At 37.8% G+C, this 14,356-nt stretch overlaps 1 protein-coding gene across 1 annotated transcript; it reads left to right on the top strand.

Moving 5' to 3' along the window:
* Positions 1-2,243: 2,243 nt before the first annotated feature.
* Positions 2,244-9,724, top strand: LOC309708787 (uncharacterized protein; the record flags this gene model as incomplete). The annotated part of the gene is made up of 5 exons (XM_082537075.1): positions 2,244-2,779; positions 2,994-4,188; positions 7,460-7,489; positions 7,613-8,148; positions 8,354-9,724. 5 exons carry the CDS (start codon positions 2,244-2,246, stop codon positions 9,531-9,533), a joined length of 3,477 nt encoding a protein of 1,158 aa, XP_082393201.1. The 3' UTR covers positions 9,534-9,724.
* Between the last annotated feature and the right edge of the window lie 4,632 nt (positions 9,725-14,356).

Genomic DNA, 14,356 nt, shown 5'->3' with positions numbered 1-14,356 from the left:
CAAAGTTGTAAATTTCCCAACATCAGGATACAGGATCTAAAAGGTTAAAACCTTTTAGTTGGTTATTGCCATTTACATATTCTTCATACTCATATCAGCCTGCAGCATGCAAGAGCCTATAGCAATGAGTTTTTCTATTACAGCAGAGAAATATTGTAATAATACTAATATTATTGAAGTTTTCACAAAATGTTTGTAAAGCCTTTACTTTTTAGACAATTCTTATTAAGTCACTAGTTATATAAGAGTTTCTTAATTTAATTCTTAATTATTTTCAAGAAGTAAAAAGCCAAAGAGCTGAAAATAGACACGTACATGTAACTCAGTAAAGAGTATTTTTCCTCCTTATATTTTTTGATAAGTAAGTATGAAGTAACTTGAAGGTAAAATACTCAAGTATTTTGAACTGTTCTGGAGTCATTCTGCCTAGTGACGCTCCACCACTTCCCAGGACAACATGCTTAACATTTTTGAAACTGCGATTTTATTACATTGTTTTCAATTATATGCCCCTCGTTAATGCACATTCTAGAAGCATTGTTTCCTGTCTTGAAATTTTGCACATGGAAAAACAAACAAACAAATAAACAAGTGTGTTCCTGATGTGGGACTCCTGTGAAGTCCACACTGTCTGATGAGTATCGGAAACTGTCATTTTTGCATAAACAAGAAAACACAGATGAAAACTTTTGCAAAAGACTTTAACTGTGCAACACATTTGCAAAGCGTCAACTAAATGCAGGACTAATTTTCAACTGAACGGCGCTCTGTGAACATAAACAGTGTGTTTAAGAACTTGTAAGGGTGAGGTGTGAAGTGTTGGTGTGAATTCTTGCTCTTGCATCTGTTTATTTAATATTCAATGTTATAATAACATCTGCTCAGCCCAGTTACCTCTGGACAGAAGTCCTGAGTGTCTCTCCGTTCAAAGGGTCCGAGTCTCTGATTCGAGGGCTATTACTACAATACGTTAACAGAAACTTATTTAAGCTGATTACGGCACTAACTACCTCCATCTGAAAGCCTAACCAACTGTGAGCTAGCTGACGCACCCCACAAAACACCAATGTTTCTTTTATCCGGGATATATAAAAATATGCTTTCCTATTGTACTTCATAAACATGACAAGCAGGTTTATATTTCAAAATTCTTTGTACGTATCCTGGTAGGCATGTTGGAATTTCCTTGTGCCTGAATGTGTCTGTATTTTTTATCAAACATTAGGTACAGTAAGAAAAGGAATGATAACACTCATCTGTGTGTAAGCTATTAATATCCTTTCAAAATCACATTATAAGAAATTGTATCAAATTGCAACAGAGTTCTGGCAGCTGGGCTTGCCAGCAATAAACTCTGTTTTCATGGTTTGCACAACAGGTTTGCAAGAGCAAAGCTTTTTACTGGGTTATGATGCTGTGTTGTCAAGAAAATATAAGTTTTATGCTGTTAGCCATTGAATTTCAGTGAGTCTTTGCATTAACCAAAGGGGGAAAACCATTTACAATACAGTACTGTTCAGAATTCAAAATAGAACAATTACAATTAGATTTACAACTTAACATTCACTTTTGCTTCCAGGATGATAAATTGCTTGAATCCTTGTTTCTAGATATAAAGTAGATATAAAAAATTAATGTTATAAAACATTTAGGTTAAATGTAATAAATATTTTACAGAATATATAACCAAAAAATATTGACAGCAACTTAAAAGGAGGAGGTCAAACATGAAGATCAAATACACAAAACATAATCATCAACATCACCATAATTTGCTTTACACTTTACACTTCAGGTATTGCGTGATAATGTTCCAACCTCTCATTCTGGTCTCTGTTTGACCCTCTGGCTATTTATTTATTTGTCTTTAACAAGTCGCCTTCTTTCTTCTTCTAGTTCTTAGCAGAAGTTTAATTAATTATCGTCAACGCCTAATGGAGGGTGTGGGGTGTGTAAAAATGTGTGAACAAAACTGATTCAATATAAAACTTGTGAGAAATTTGTTGGAACCTAGTTTTAAATACCCTTTCAAGACTCCACCTCCTGGACACTAATATCTTAAGCTGTCCATTTTGAGGCATCAAACAGAACTTCCTGTTAATGCTGATGGTAAGACACCCAAAACCTTCATTCTGTGAAACTCTGAGATTTTCCAGTTTTCATGGCTTTAAATTTCCCAAGATTTTAACTTGTATTGCCTTTTATTATATTTCCTTCTATTGTTCTTTATTTCCTTCATATAGATGGGAAGGCTGTGGCATGTCCTGCTCCTGTGCTGGGCATGGAGCCCTCTGTGTCTTTCATCCAGTGTGAGCTTCATTGGTACACCAGAGGAGTGCAAAAAGGCTCACTTTGTCCCTGGTTACAACTTGGCTGGAGAAGGCTTTGACATTGTGACGATGGAAAGAAAAGGCGCCTATGTCATCGACACTGAAACGTGGAAACTTCAAGATGGCACTTGCAGAATGTACAGAAACAGCTACATGAATCAGGTAAAACAGAAGGTCCCTGTCGCCGTGCTGGACTGGAGAATGTTCCCCAAGTGCAGTTTATCAGTCTCCAGTACACTCTATGATTCTGCTGAAACGCTTGCTAATGATTCCACATCATCTGTGTCCAATGACTGGAAAGTTGGCCTTGATATTCCTGTTTCTGGTAGCGTTGGACTTGGGCTTGGTTTTGGAGGCTCCCACTCCAAAGAATCTACCTTCGCCATGCAAAAGTCAAAACAAGATCGCTACACTTTCTTTCGCCATTCTGTCAAGTGTAACTTCTACAGGTGAGTATTTGAACAGAATTAATTCAATTCCTAAAAACTACAAATAGTAAACAGTCCTATATATGCAAATCTTTCTATGTTATTCCAGTAGTTATGTTATTTGCAGACAGACAAACTCATCCACAGTATTTTATCATATGGGTAAAATTTTATTACCTTTATTATATTATTGCTTACATTTTTTAATTTTTTGTTTTATTTCTGTCCTTTACAGTTACAGACTAAAAGCAAATCCTCCACTGAGTCATGATTTTGAATCGGTTGTGAAGGCCCTTCCTTATTACTCATCTGCAACCAAGCATTTATACCGGAATTTGGTTGAGACATATGGCACACATTACATCACACAAGTGTATCTAGGAGGAGAAATGAAGGCCGTCACTTCCATCAAGACCTGTCAGGCGGCCATGAATGGCCTGTCAGCTACAGATGTCAACGACTGTCTCACAGTGGAGGCCTCAGTTAATTTCATGAGCTCTGCCAGCATTAAAACCATGAACAAAAATTGCGAGGCAATGAAAAGGAAGTTAAACCATGGGCAAAGTTTCAGCAGTACATTTAGTGAGCGATTCACAGAGATCATTGGTGGACACATTAACGGAGCTGATATCCTCTTTCAAGGGCAATCAACATCCGTTATGACGGACTGGGTCAAGTCTCTTAAATCCATACCTGATGTGGTCCGATACAATATAAAGCCCATGCACATGATTCTGCCAAGCAGCCATTATGCCATTGCGGGACTGAAGCTAGAGGTGGAAAAGTACATTAAGAAAAACGCACTGATGAAAAAATGTTCGGAAACATGTAAGATTGGATCCAGATCCAGCAGAAGAGATCCTTGCGCTTGTGTCTGTAATGGTAATAAAAATATCAAGTCGAACTGCTGTCCTGCTGGGAAAGGTCGTGCAACATTGAAGGTGTTCAATCTTTATGCAAAGAATCTATATGGAGACCAGTGTACTCAGACAGATGGTTCAGTAGAGCTTAAATATGGTTACCAGATAGGGCGCACTGCTATTATACCAAACAATGATAACCCCAGTTGGTCGGAGGTATTTGAGTTTGGACCAATCACTATTAACACGAAAGACAAATTGGTGTTAAATGTATACGACGAGGATAGATACTGGAACAGTGATCATCTTGGGCAGTGTCAGGTTAAACCACGCAAAGGCTGGTTTAATTACAGCTGCATGCTTAATCATGGTACATTATTCTTTTCCTGCAAAGTAGAGTGTGCACCAAGCCTAGGTGGTGACTACTGTGACGAGTATATCCCCTCACCCATGAGTCCCTCTTTGGCCAAAGTCTTTCATACCAGAAATGGTATCCTCATTGGAGAAACTGGTGAGCAGCATGGCAAATTAGTCAAGCCGGGACTTGAAGTAGGACAAAGGGAGAATATGTGATGCATACATTACTTTTATATTGTTGCTTCTCATTTCTGCTTAACTGCTTATCATGTGGAACCATTCCTGCCTCATATAGTAATCGCAAATATATTGCAATATTACTGCATTCATGTATTCTTATTAAAAACATGCCAGTAAAGCAGTCACAAAAACAACATCGGTGTCTGTGCGTTTGCTTCATTTGTGGTGATGTTCATTGACTTGAAAACATTGTGAAAAGATAAATAATAGAAAGAAGATCCAGGACTGTTGAGCAGCTAGAATCTTGTATGAGAAGTTCAAAAGACTCTGAGCTGGTCTCCTGAGTTCCCAGACATTTACGGGCCGATGTTAAAAAAGGGGGGTAAACGTGACCCTGTCTCAACTCTTTTTGCGATATGTTGCATCAAATTCAAAATACCCTTGAAATTTTTGTTTATGTTTTCTGTTTTATTATGAACAAAATATGGGTTCATGAGATTTCAGATGATAACACTTTATTTTTATTTAGATTTTACACAGCATCACTTTTTTTTTTTTTAGAATTGGGGTTTTATTTTTGCTTAATTTATTAATGACAAACATATTTGTGACACTTTCAAAACCCAGCATTCTTGTACTCTGTAAAACAACATCATTGCGTGCATTTGCATGTGTCTCTTGCATTGTTTGTCCAATAAAATCTACATTATCTATCTGAATTATTGTGTCAGTAGATGTCAGACTAAAAGCTATCCATGAGCCAGTTTTAAGGCATTAAAGGTCTGTGGGTAGTGATTTGACATGTGCCACTTTTCACTCTTAAATGAAAGAAAACCGAGGCAGTTCTCTCAGTGAGTATCTGTTAACGTGAAGTTTAAAGCTTCACGTGGGAAACTTATATTAGGTATGATATACACATTCACAGACATCATTGGTGGATATGATATGTGTGTATTTGTTGAGCTTCTTTGAACCTTTAAGGAAGAAAAAGCTCATTTTGTGCAGAACATCTTGAAAATACGTACGTATGCTTCAATAATGTGGGAGTGCCAGCAGCAAACTGTAACTCTTTCATTGTGAAAGTGTATAGGCATTAAAGCATACATGTGAATTTGTTTGCCTTCTTGTATGCATATAGGGCATGCATGAACACATCTGCAATCTCCAAAGAATTCATTTCGGTAGATCAATGCGTGGATGGTTGCATGCATACATGTTTTCACAGAGCAGATGCAACTATGTTCCCCATGTGTATTGCGTATTTACAGAAGCACAAAGAGTCCTCTGAGGATCCCGACCAATCACTTTGCCTCTGTGTGATGGCACACCTCCTGTCTGTGTTATAAATAGAGAATAGATGCATCAATTCCCTCGGGTCAAACAGCTCAAGTTCAAAAACTTCATCTGGCTGTTTTGACAGAAGGGAAAAGGCACACTCCACAAAGACAGACGGTAGCTGGTAAACAGTGTAACCCTGCTATTACAGAGTCACGTTATAATGTGTTAACTGCATAATGAAGGGTAAAATGCATGTTTATAGTTCTGACTGTTATGCAGCCAGCAGCATCCTGACCAATCATCGATTTCACATTGAAATATTAATAGCATTATTTATTCCTGCACAGAGAAACATGGAAGGTTTATAAATTATACAGAAAATCTAAAAAAAAAAAAAAGCTATGGAAAAGTTTGAAGTCTGTTATGTGTGTTTCCATCATTTCTACATGAAACTAGCGCCGCTTTGTGGTACATATGTGAACTGCAACTACTTACAGCACTGAAGCAGAAATCCAGTATGGATGTGTGCAGTAACACTGCAGCACAGGATGGACAGCAGCAGAAGAAGCCGAACATCTTTATGCAAACCAAACAGCCACATTTATGCAAACAAAGGAAACCTTTGTTCTAAATGCACATGTGCAAAATTCCAGATATTTCCCTGTACAAACCCCACCAGTCATGATCTGAACATACACACTGTTTTTGCAACTATTATGTCAACATATGTATTTAAATACAGAGACATTCCTCCAATCCACAATTTTTTCAAAAAAAATAAGATGAAGGAAAATGAATAAATGGATGGATGAATGAAGAAATGTAAAAAAACAAACAAACAAAAAAACAAACAAAAAAATCAACAAAAAAAAATAAACACATCAGAAGTAGTGGAATATAGCTGGTCTAGGTACTGGTAATTTGATGAAATCTTTGGGGCTTTTTGGCTTCTTCAGCCAGAGCAAAGACACACATGCTTGAGCGACTGGTGATTTTAAATTTGTTATAGGTGTGAAAACCCGCCTTATGACACCTGAGGCTCCAGTACACCTGTAACTGGAGAAACAAAAGAAAATGGATGGGCAGATGGATGGTTTTATTGTTTGTTTTTTTGATGGAAGGAATCTGTTTGGACTCATTTCTGTTTTTTATTGTGAAAATATTTTACAAAAAGGTCAAAGTAAAGGTGGAGTGGAAATAGTTTAACTCTCAGACGTTCAAGGATGTCAAAAGCTTACTTGATCTCACCAGCTTTAAAAAAATATATATATATATATATATACACAGGATTAGGATTCCGTAAGCTTATGTACAAACATGTTACATTGATAGGAAGTTTTTCCTCTAACATTGTGCAACACATTTAAAGAACACAGTATCACATTACTTTCTCAGAAACAGAACTACGCCCTGTGATCGCAAACAGGCTGTTTGTGTACGTGTAAGGGCGAGGCGAGCCGTAGTGGTGTTAACTCAGCCCGTTTTCAACTTTTCACCCTCACATTTTTAGGTTCTTGTGTATAGTAGTTTTTATACGACCAACTCCTTTAAAAATGCGGAATCCAGTAGCGAGAAGTTCCACACATACGATTTATTTTATTCTGCACGCCCACAATCAATACTCTTCACATTTTTTATTTATTAAATACTTCTCTGGACTTCACATTTGTTCATTTTGGGTTGGGATACAGGACATATTAAAGGACACCTTTAAACAAAAGATGTCTTGAAAGATGCATTTTGCTTCTGTTTTGCATTCGTATTTATTTTCTAAACGAATCCATTTATTTGGGACTCAGTCTGACAAGTAAACATTTTCTTTTTGTTTTTGTTCAGATTGATAATTTCAGAAAATTCTTCATGTGAAACAAAAAACAAAAAAAACTGTTTTAAAAAAGTCTCTGTGAGACTTTTTGAACATGGTGAAGTGCACATAATGTGTGAATGCTGATAATTAGATGAGACAGTATTGACTCCACCTCCTGCATATTAATGTTACAGTATACAGTCAGTCGGACTTTGACAGCACGATCACAGTTTGCAGTTCACAGTCAAGGTAAGGTCTTCTTCATAGTCATTATGAAACTATTGCACTGGGCTGAAAGTGTCAATTTAAAGATTGCTTTGTTTAACCATTTTATTTTTGTTCTTCTGTTATTTTTTTATTTCATCTACACAGATGTTTATGCTGTGGCACTTCCTGCTCCTGTGCTGGGCTTGGAGTCCTCCGTGCCTTCCTTCCAGCGTGAGCTTCATTGGTACACCAGACGAGTGTAAAAAGGCTAATTTCATCCCCGGCTACAATCTGGGTGGAGAAGGTTTTGACATTGTCAAAATGGAGAGGAAAGGAGCCTCCATCATCGACACTGAAACGTGGAAGACTGGGAATGGCTCTTGTAAGCTGCAGAGAAACCCCTTCATGAAAAAAGAAAAGCAGAAGGTGCCTGTTGCTGTGGTGGACTGGAGAATCATCCCCAGGTGTGATTTGAAGGTCTACAGCATAGTCTACGACTCCGTTGAAAAGTTTGCCAATGATTCTGTGTCAGCTGTCTCCAATGACTGGGAAAGCGGCCTTAATTTCTCTGTAGACGCCACTCTGCCTTTTCAGCCAATTTATGGAGGTTCCCGGTCAAAAGAATGCACCTTTGCCATGCAAAAGTCAAAGAAAGACCGTTACACCTTCTTCCGTCATTCTCTCTCTTGTAATGTTTACCGGTGAGTGTGGTTTGCTCTTTACCAAATGTGTATGTTGCTTAACTTGGAAATCCTTAGCTTGAATTTTTTCATTTTTTTTTAAACCTATAGCAAAAGCAGTTAAAAAGCAAATTGGTTAAAAAAAAGACAAAGAATTAACTTTTTCTTTGATTGAGATTTAAATTAAGAAGTTATAACCACTGTTTGTGATCCATGTCTTTTACAGCTACAGACTGGCAGCAAAACCTCCACTGACGCATGAATTTGAATCAGCTGTGAACTCCCTTCCTGCTTATTCACAAAAAACAGAGGAATCATATCGCATTTTGATCGATACCTATGGCACGCATTACATAACACAAGTTCTTCTCGGAGGAGACATGAAGGCCATCACTGCTGTCAGGACATGCGAAGCGACCATGAACGGCCTGTCAGCAACAGTAATCAATGATTGTTTGTTAGTCGAGGCTTCGAGACGCTTTGCTCATTCTAGTAGCATTAAGTCAATGATGCAGTACTGTAACTCAATAAAGAAAAAGCTGTCCATGCCAAGCTTTAGTGGTAAATTTCATGAGCGGTTCACAGAGGTCACTGGTGGAAACATCGATGGAGCTGATGTACTCTTTCAAGCGCAGTCAGATGCTTCTGTTTATAAGAAATGGCTCAACTCACTAAAAACTACCCCTGATGTGGTCCAATACAACTTAAAGCCACTGCACACCATACTGCCAACTAATCATTCTGCCATTGCTGGACTGAAGTTGGAGGTGGAGAAGTACATTAAGAGAAATGCTCTGCTGAAAAAGTGCTCAGAAACTTGTAAGATTGGCCACAGAGTGAACAAAAGAGATCCTTGTGCTTGTGTCTGCAACAGTAACCAGAATGTCCAGGCGAACTGCTGCCCTGCTGGGAAAGGCCTCGCAACATTGAAGGTGTTCAAACTTTATGCAAAGGGCCTGTATGGTGACTGCTGTACTAAGACAGATGGTTCAGTGATGGTTAAATATGGTAAACAGGTAAAGCGCACTGCCATTATACGGAACAATGATAATCCCAAATGGTCAGAGGTATTTGAGTTTGGACCCATCAAGCTCAACAGTAAAAATAAACTAAGTTTTGTGGTTTATGATGAAGACACATACTGGAACAGTGATCTGCTTGGCAAGTGTTCAATTGACCTGCGTAGCGGAAACGTGACCGAAAGCTGCATGTTTAAGCATGGCACCTTCTTCTTTTCATACAAAGTGGAGTGTGCGCCAAATCTTGCTGGTAGGCTTTGTCAAGATTATGTGCCGATACCTTCTAGTCCCTTTTTGACGGAGGCCTTCGCCAACAGCTATGAGATGCTTGTTGTAGAGCCAGGAAAGATTTATGCTAAAAGACTGAATGATGATACCGAAATCTGATTTTTCATTAACCTTTGATGTTATTTCTTTGCTTTTTCATTTTGCTTTGTCTTTTATGTAAAAACATATCTTTGCAATTCATCAAATGCATTCAGAGGCAGCTTTATGAAAAGAATTGTTGATTCTTTTTCAGGCTTTTCTTTGTACTATCAATGTTACAAAATCTGCAAATTAAAGCACCGGCAAAGACAGCGCTGCTTTTGTGTGATTTTCTTATTCAGTGCAATTATTTCAATAATATTGCCAAATCACAGCTAAATGTTTTTATTAATAATAGCACACTAACGTAATAGCCTGCAGATAGGTCTTGTTTTAACTGCTTAAGCTCAGTGTTAGGTTACAGTGTTAGGTTAGTTAGTGTTAGTGTTACCAACTAACTAACTAGTGTTAGTTAGTTAGTGTTACCAGTGTTAGGTTACAGGTTTATTTTTCTTACTGCATTCAGAATGTCTTACTGCGTGTGAAATAAACAAAGACTTAGTTAATAAATAAAGACATGTTTACAACAAAGACTGTGTTAAAATATTCAGTAAGATTCTGACAGGCTTCATGGCATTCGGCTTTTTTACACAATGACAACAAAACATTTAACAAGTAAATCTAAACAGGTTCATATTAGAGTTAGTTCTCATACTGTGCTCAGCTTCTTGGGTGTTTGTGTGTGTGTGTGTTATGTAGTTGAATAACACCTTTCTCTATACGTTTGGCCACCATCGTTAAAATGACGTCTACGGTATTTGTACATTTTTGCAGCCTGCTATGAGATGAACTGCAGTTTTGACACTTCCATGTTGGCTTCATTTTTCAGTCTTGTGGATGCTTGATAACTACCAATATAACTGTCCCTCAATCCTAACAAACAGGCTTGAAAAAGAATCAAGAAAAAATTAAATAGTAAAAATAAAATAAAATAAAAATAAAATACCAGCTTTGTGGTGCATTAACTTTTAAATATAAACCATCCTTTAATGTTAATATGTAACATCAAAGACCCTTTTAAGCCTTCTTTAAAAGAACTAATAAAGCTTTTTTGAGCTTTCTTTTCCTTTACAGTGCATCGTCTCTACAAAGGGATCTCATCTTTAAATACTTTAAAATAAATAAATACAAAAATGTGTGAATGCAATTTATTAAGTATAGACAGATTACACTTGCAGACGTGACTCCTACTTGCACATATAAATAGCCCAGATACCAGCAGCTTTAGCCTGTTACCATTAAGCAGTCAGGGCAGGCAGTAACCTCTGTGCTGCAGGCTTTGAAAAAGACTGGGTTTCAAGGGCTACAATTGTGTGTATTCAAGGTCCATCAAAGCTTTTGCACCGTATAGAGTAGCAGCATGCATCAAGCGTGCACACTCTGTGTTGTCCTCGGTGCTGACAGTCATAACTTCAGAATCTAAAACATGAGGCGATGTGTTGCCACTGAAGCAACCTCCCCCATGGGAAGTCCCTGCAGGGACCAAGAAGCTTTTGAAGAATTCAAATTGTCTTCCTGTTTCAACCAGAGGGACCAGGGTCCAAATGAAGCTCTAGGGACATTGTTTTACCCCAAGAAAGTCCCTGATCATGTGGCAGTATTTGAAGGATCAGGAACCTTTCCCGCTAGGGCTTGTAATGTTGAATATTTCTAGGCAACTTCCCACTACATGATTTTGGAGCTAGCGTGAGATGGCACAGTACACAACAGATGCCTAAAGGACCGTTTCAGCATTGGTGTTTGCGCTGTGGTGCAGGAGTCAGCTAAACTGGGATGGACTGTTATCTCAGCCTACTGCAGATTTTATATTTCAAAGGTGGTGTGTTTCCATGTTTTAGGAACTGTTGGTGGCTATACAGACATGTATACCATTACACAGATTTACTTTGGTACATTTTAATTTATGGCTATATTTAGACTTCACAACACAAGTACTGCTTGCCCTGCTTGTCTTAAAGGAGTGCCACAGGAATATGTAGAATAAGTACCTTTTAAAAATATATTTGCATTGCTGAACAATAACGAGCAGACCAATAAATGAAGAGGTAAAACCAGAAGCCCGAAGAGTCTGCCAGTGCACTTCCAGATTCATACAACATTACCATATGTTTTGGTTTTGATAAATCTGTGGAATTAAAATCCCTATTCCAGACTCTTAAGTGGATGGTTACACAAATCAAAGAGTCAGTAATAAATAATCGAATTATTTTATGCAATCTGATCAGGGATGCAAGACAATACAGAAGAAAAAAAAATAAGAAAACAGGAATTTATTTACAAAAGCAGTTCTCACAGAATGCAACATTTAAATGTTAAACTTTATGGAATTAAATGGATATTTAGAGAATGGTACAAATGATGAATTTGACCTGCATAGTTTGCCTCTTCATAACAGTGGGGGTGAGTTTTGTAATCTACCTGGTGAGCTACCTGGAAAGCATCTGCTTGACACAATTCTGCTTCATGCCATTGAAGTGGACGTCTTTCCACTGTTGGACCCTTTTTCATGGAATACGTGACAAAGATTATTGCTCGTACAAACCAAGTATTTCAGTTAATGTGGTGAAATTCTCATATTTTCATAATACATTATTTAGTAAATAGTAATGTAATTAGTGCTAACTACATCTGATATGTAACTTCATAACCAACCTAAGTGGTATTAGCTGATAAAAATAAGCACACTCACAGCAACATGTAGGTTGTCCACTGAAAATTTCATTGGTTCAGATTAAATCCATTTTAAATCAGTAAACAGTGTGTATTATTAAGAGTAACTATACTCATGTTTCTTTGAAACGGGTGATGGTCTAATATCATTTATAAAATCTCTTTGTTTGCCCACAAACTCCTCCTACAATCAGAAACAAGCACATGAGCTCTTTGGTGGAGGTAAGATGAGGAGCTGAGCAAATAAAATTGGCACACAGGTATATTTTAGGACTGTGAAGGGTCCAACCTGTATCAGAGGTGATGGTGGTGATGATATGTATTGTATTGTATATGGTTGTGTTGCCTAGTAACAAGTTATTAATCCAAATCTAAAACTTAATATGATACAATGCTTTTTGAAGCATTTTTTCATTTTCATTTCATAACAATAGCATTTACCTAAAATTTAAATGGCACACGATACATCATCATGTTTACTGGTAACCAACCACAATGGACTAAAATCACAGACCAAATGATACTGTCGAATGGGTATATTAGTATACGTAACTGACCATACATAAACGATGACGGGTTTACTCCTTATCTTTGTCAGAATCAGCGGATTTACTAGAGTGATACACTCCTTCCTCTCAGACTGTGCAGATATTAAAAAAAAAACACACAGTAAAGAAAATGAGTCCAGTCCAGACAAATACTTTGACACAGAGTTCATTACACAGTACAGTACTGTTATGTATAATAAAGGAAAGTACATCAAAGTGCTGAGATCTATACCTTTATCCTCAATTTCTTGCTATCAAACAATGACCCCTTTACCAGCAGCCATTATTCAGACTCACTCCCATTTCCAAAACAGGTCATCTTAGTTCTTCAACTTGACAGTCTCCTGCTGGTCTGGCTTATCCACACCCCATTCCTTCCTCCTTCCTTTGCTCTTAGAAGAAAAGAGACAGAGACGAGGGGATTTGCCTCACGGTAGGTAGCTGTTTTATGTGTAGCATATGAAAAAAGAGGTTTTTTGGTGAGGCTTGGCAAAGAGAGCCAGGAGCCCACTTGACGAGCAGCGGGTCTTAGAGCTGGATGATTTGTTTGGAGAAGCCCTCTCCAACCAAAAGGGGGATTAACTGCACACAGGTTCCCATGGAACCACAGCGAGATGGAGAGGGTTTGTAGAGGTCGCCACACCCCCACTTGACTAGATATGCATGCATGCATGTACACACACGTGAACAAAAACATAGATATGAACAGCATGCAAGACTTTGCACCTGTCCTCAAAGTACATTCCCATGGGCACAGAAACAGTAAGTAAGTAGGTGGGTCTTGTCTAGGCTGGTTTGCTGTTTACTTCACAACCTCTGGTCCTTCTTAACTCGCAGCGCAGGATTTAATATCTGGTCGATCTATAGTTAACCACAGTTAAACTTAGGATGGTAAAATAAAGATCCTGAAATGCACAAGTAAATATAATCAATTTCTCTTTATAGCTAAAATAAATCATCTTGCTTCTGAAGCCTGTTGTATTCGCCTCTTGTGTGAGATACTCTAAACTGACTAAACAGTAGCAAACATACTTTAGGTCCCAGTAGGAATTCATCAGGGAAAATAGAGATAGAATTACCTCAACTAAAGAGGTTATGTACCTAGTTTGATTTATGTGTTTGTTAGTTTGTTTCACACAGTAAAAAAAAATTTGTGAGAAAATTCTAAAAGAATTGGAGTTTTTGGTTTTCTGTATTTGTATCCTGTATCAGAAATTTTGAAGAGAGATTTTGCTTCATATTTTCACAAATACATCTCAAATTACAGTACAAAAAATTGGGAGAAGTTGTCTCCATGTTCTCTAGAAAATACCACAAATCATTCTGGAGCCAGGGAATCAGTTCATGGACAGTGTGAATGGATGTTTTATGCAATATAAAGCTGCTCTTGCTGATAAGCTGCTTCAGGCTTTATCATTATCCATCAATTTTTTTAACTGCTTCTTCAACATAGGCGTCGAGGCCTATTCCAGCTATTCCAGCTAGAAGGTAGACCATAGACAAACTGCCTTTTCCACTGCAGGGGAACTGACAACCATCACATCCACACTTATAGTCAGCTTTTGAATCACATGCATGTATTTGTAATGTGGGAGCACTCGGGAAGTGCAAGCAGGCCAAAGAAGA

The sequence above is a fragment of the Aulonocara stuartgranti genome (assembly GCF_965226115.1).
Source record: "Aulonocara stuartgranti genome assembly, chromosome: 6".
NCBI classification, from domain to species: Eukaryota; Metazoa; Chordata; class Actinopteri; order Cichliformes; family Cichlidae; genus Aulonocara; species Aulonocara stuartgranti.
Note: the sequence above shows the minus strand (reverse complement) of the source record. Positions and strands in the feature narration are given on the sequence as shown.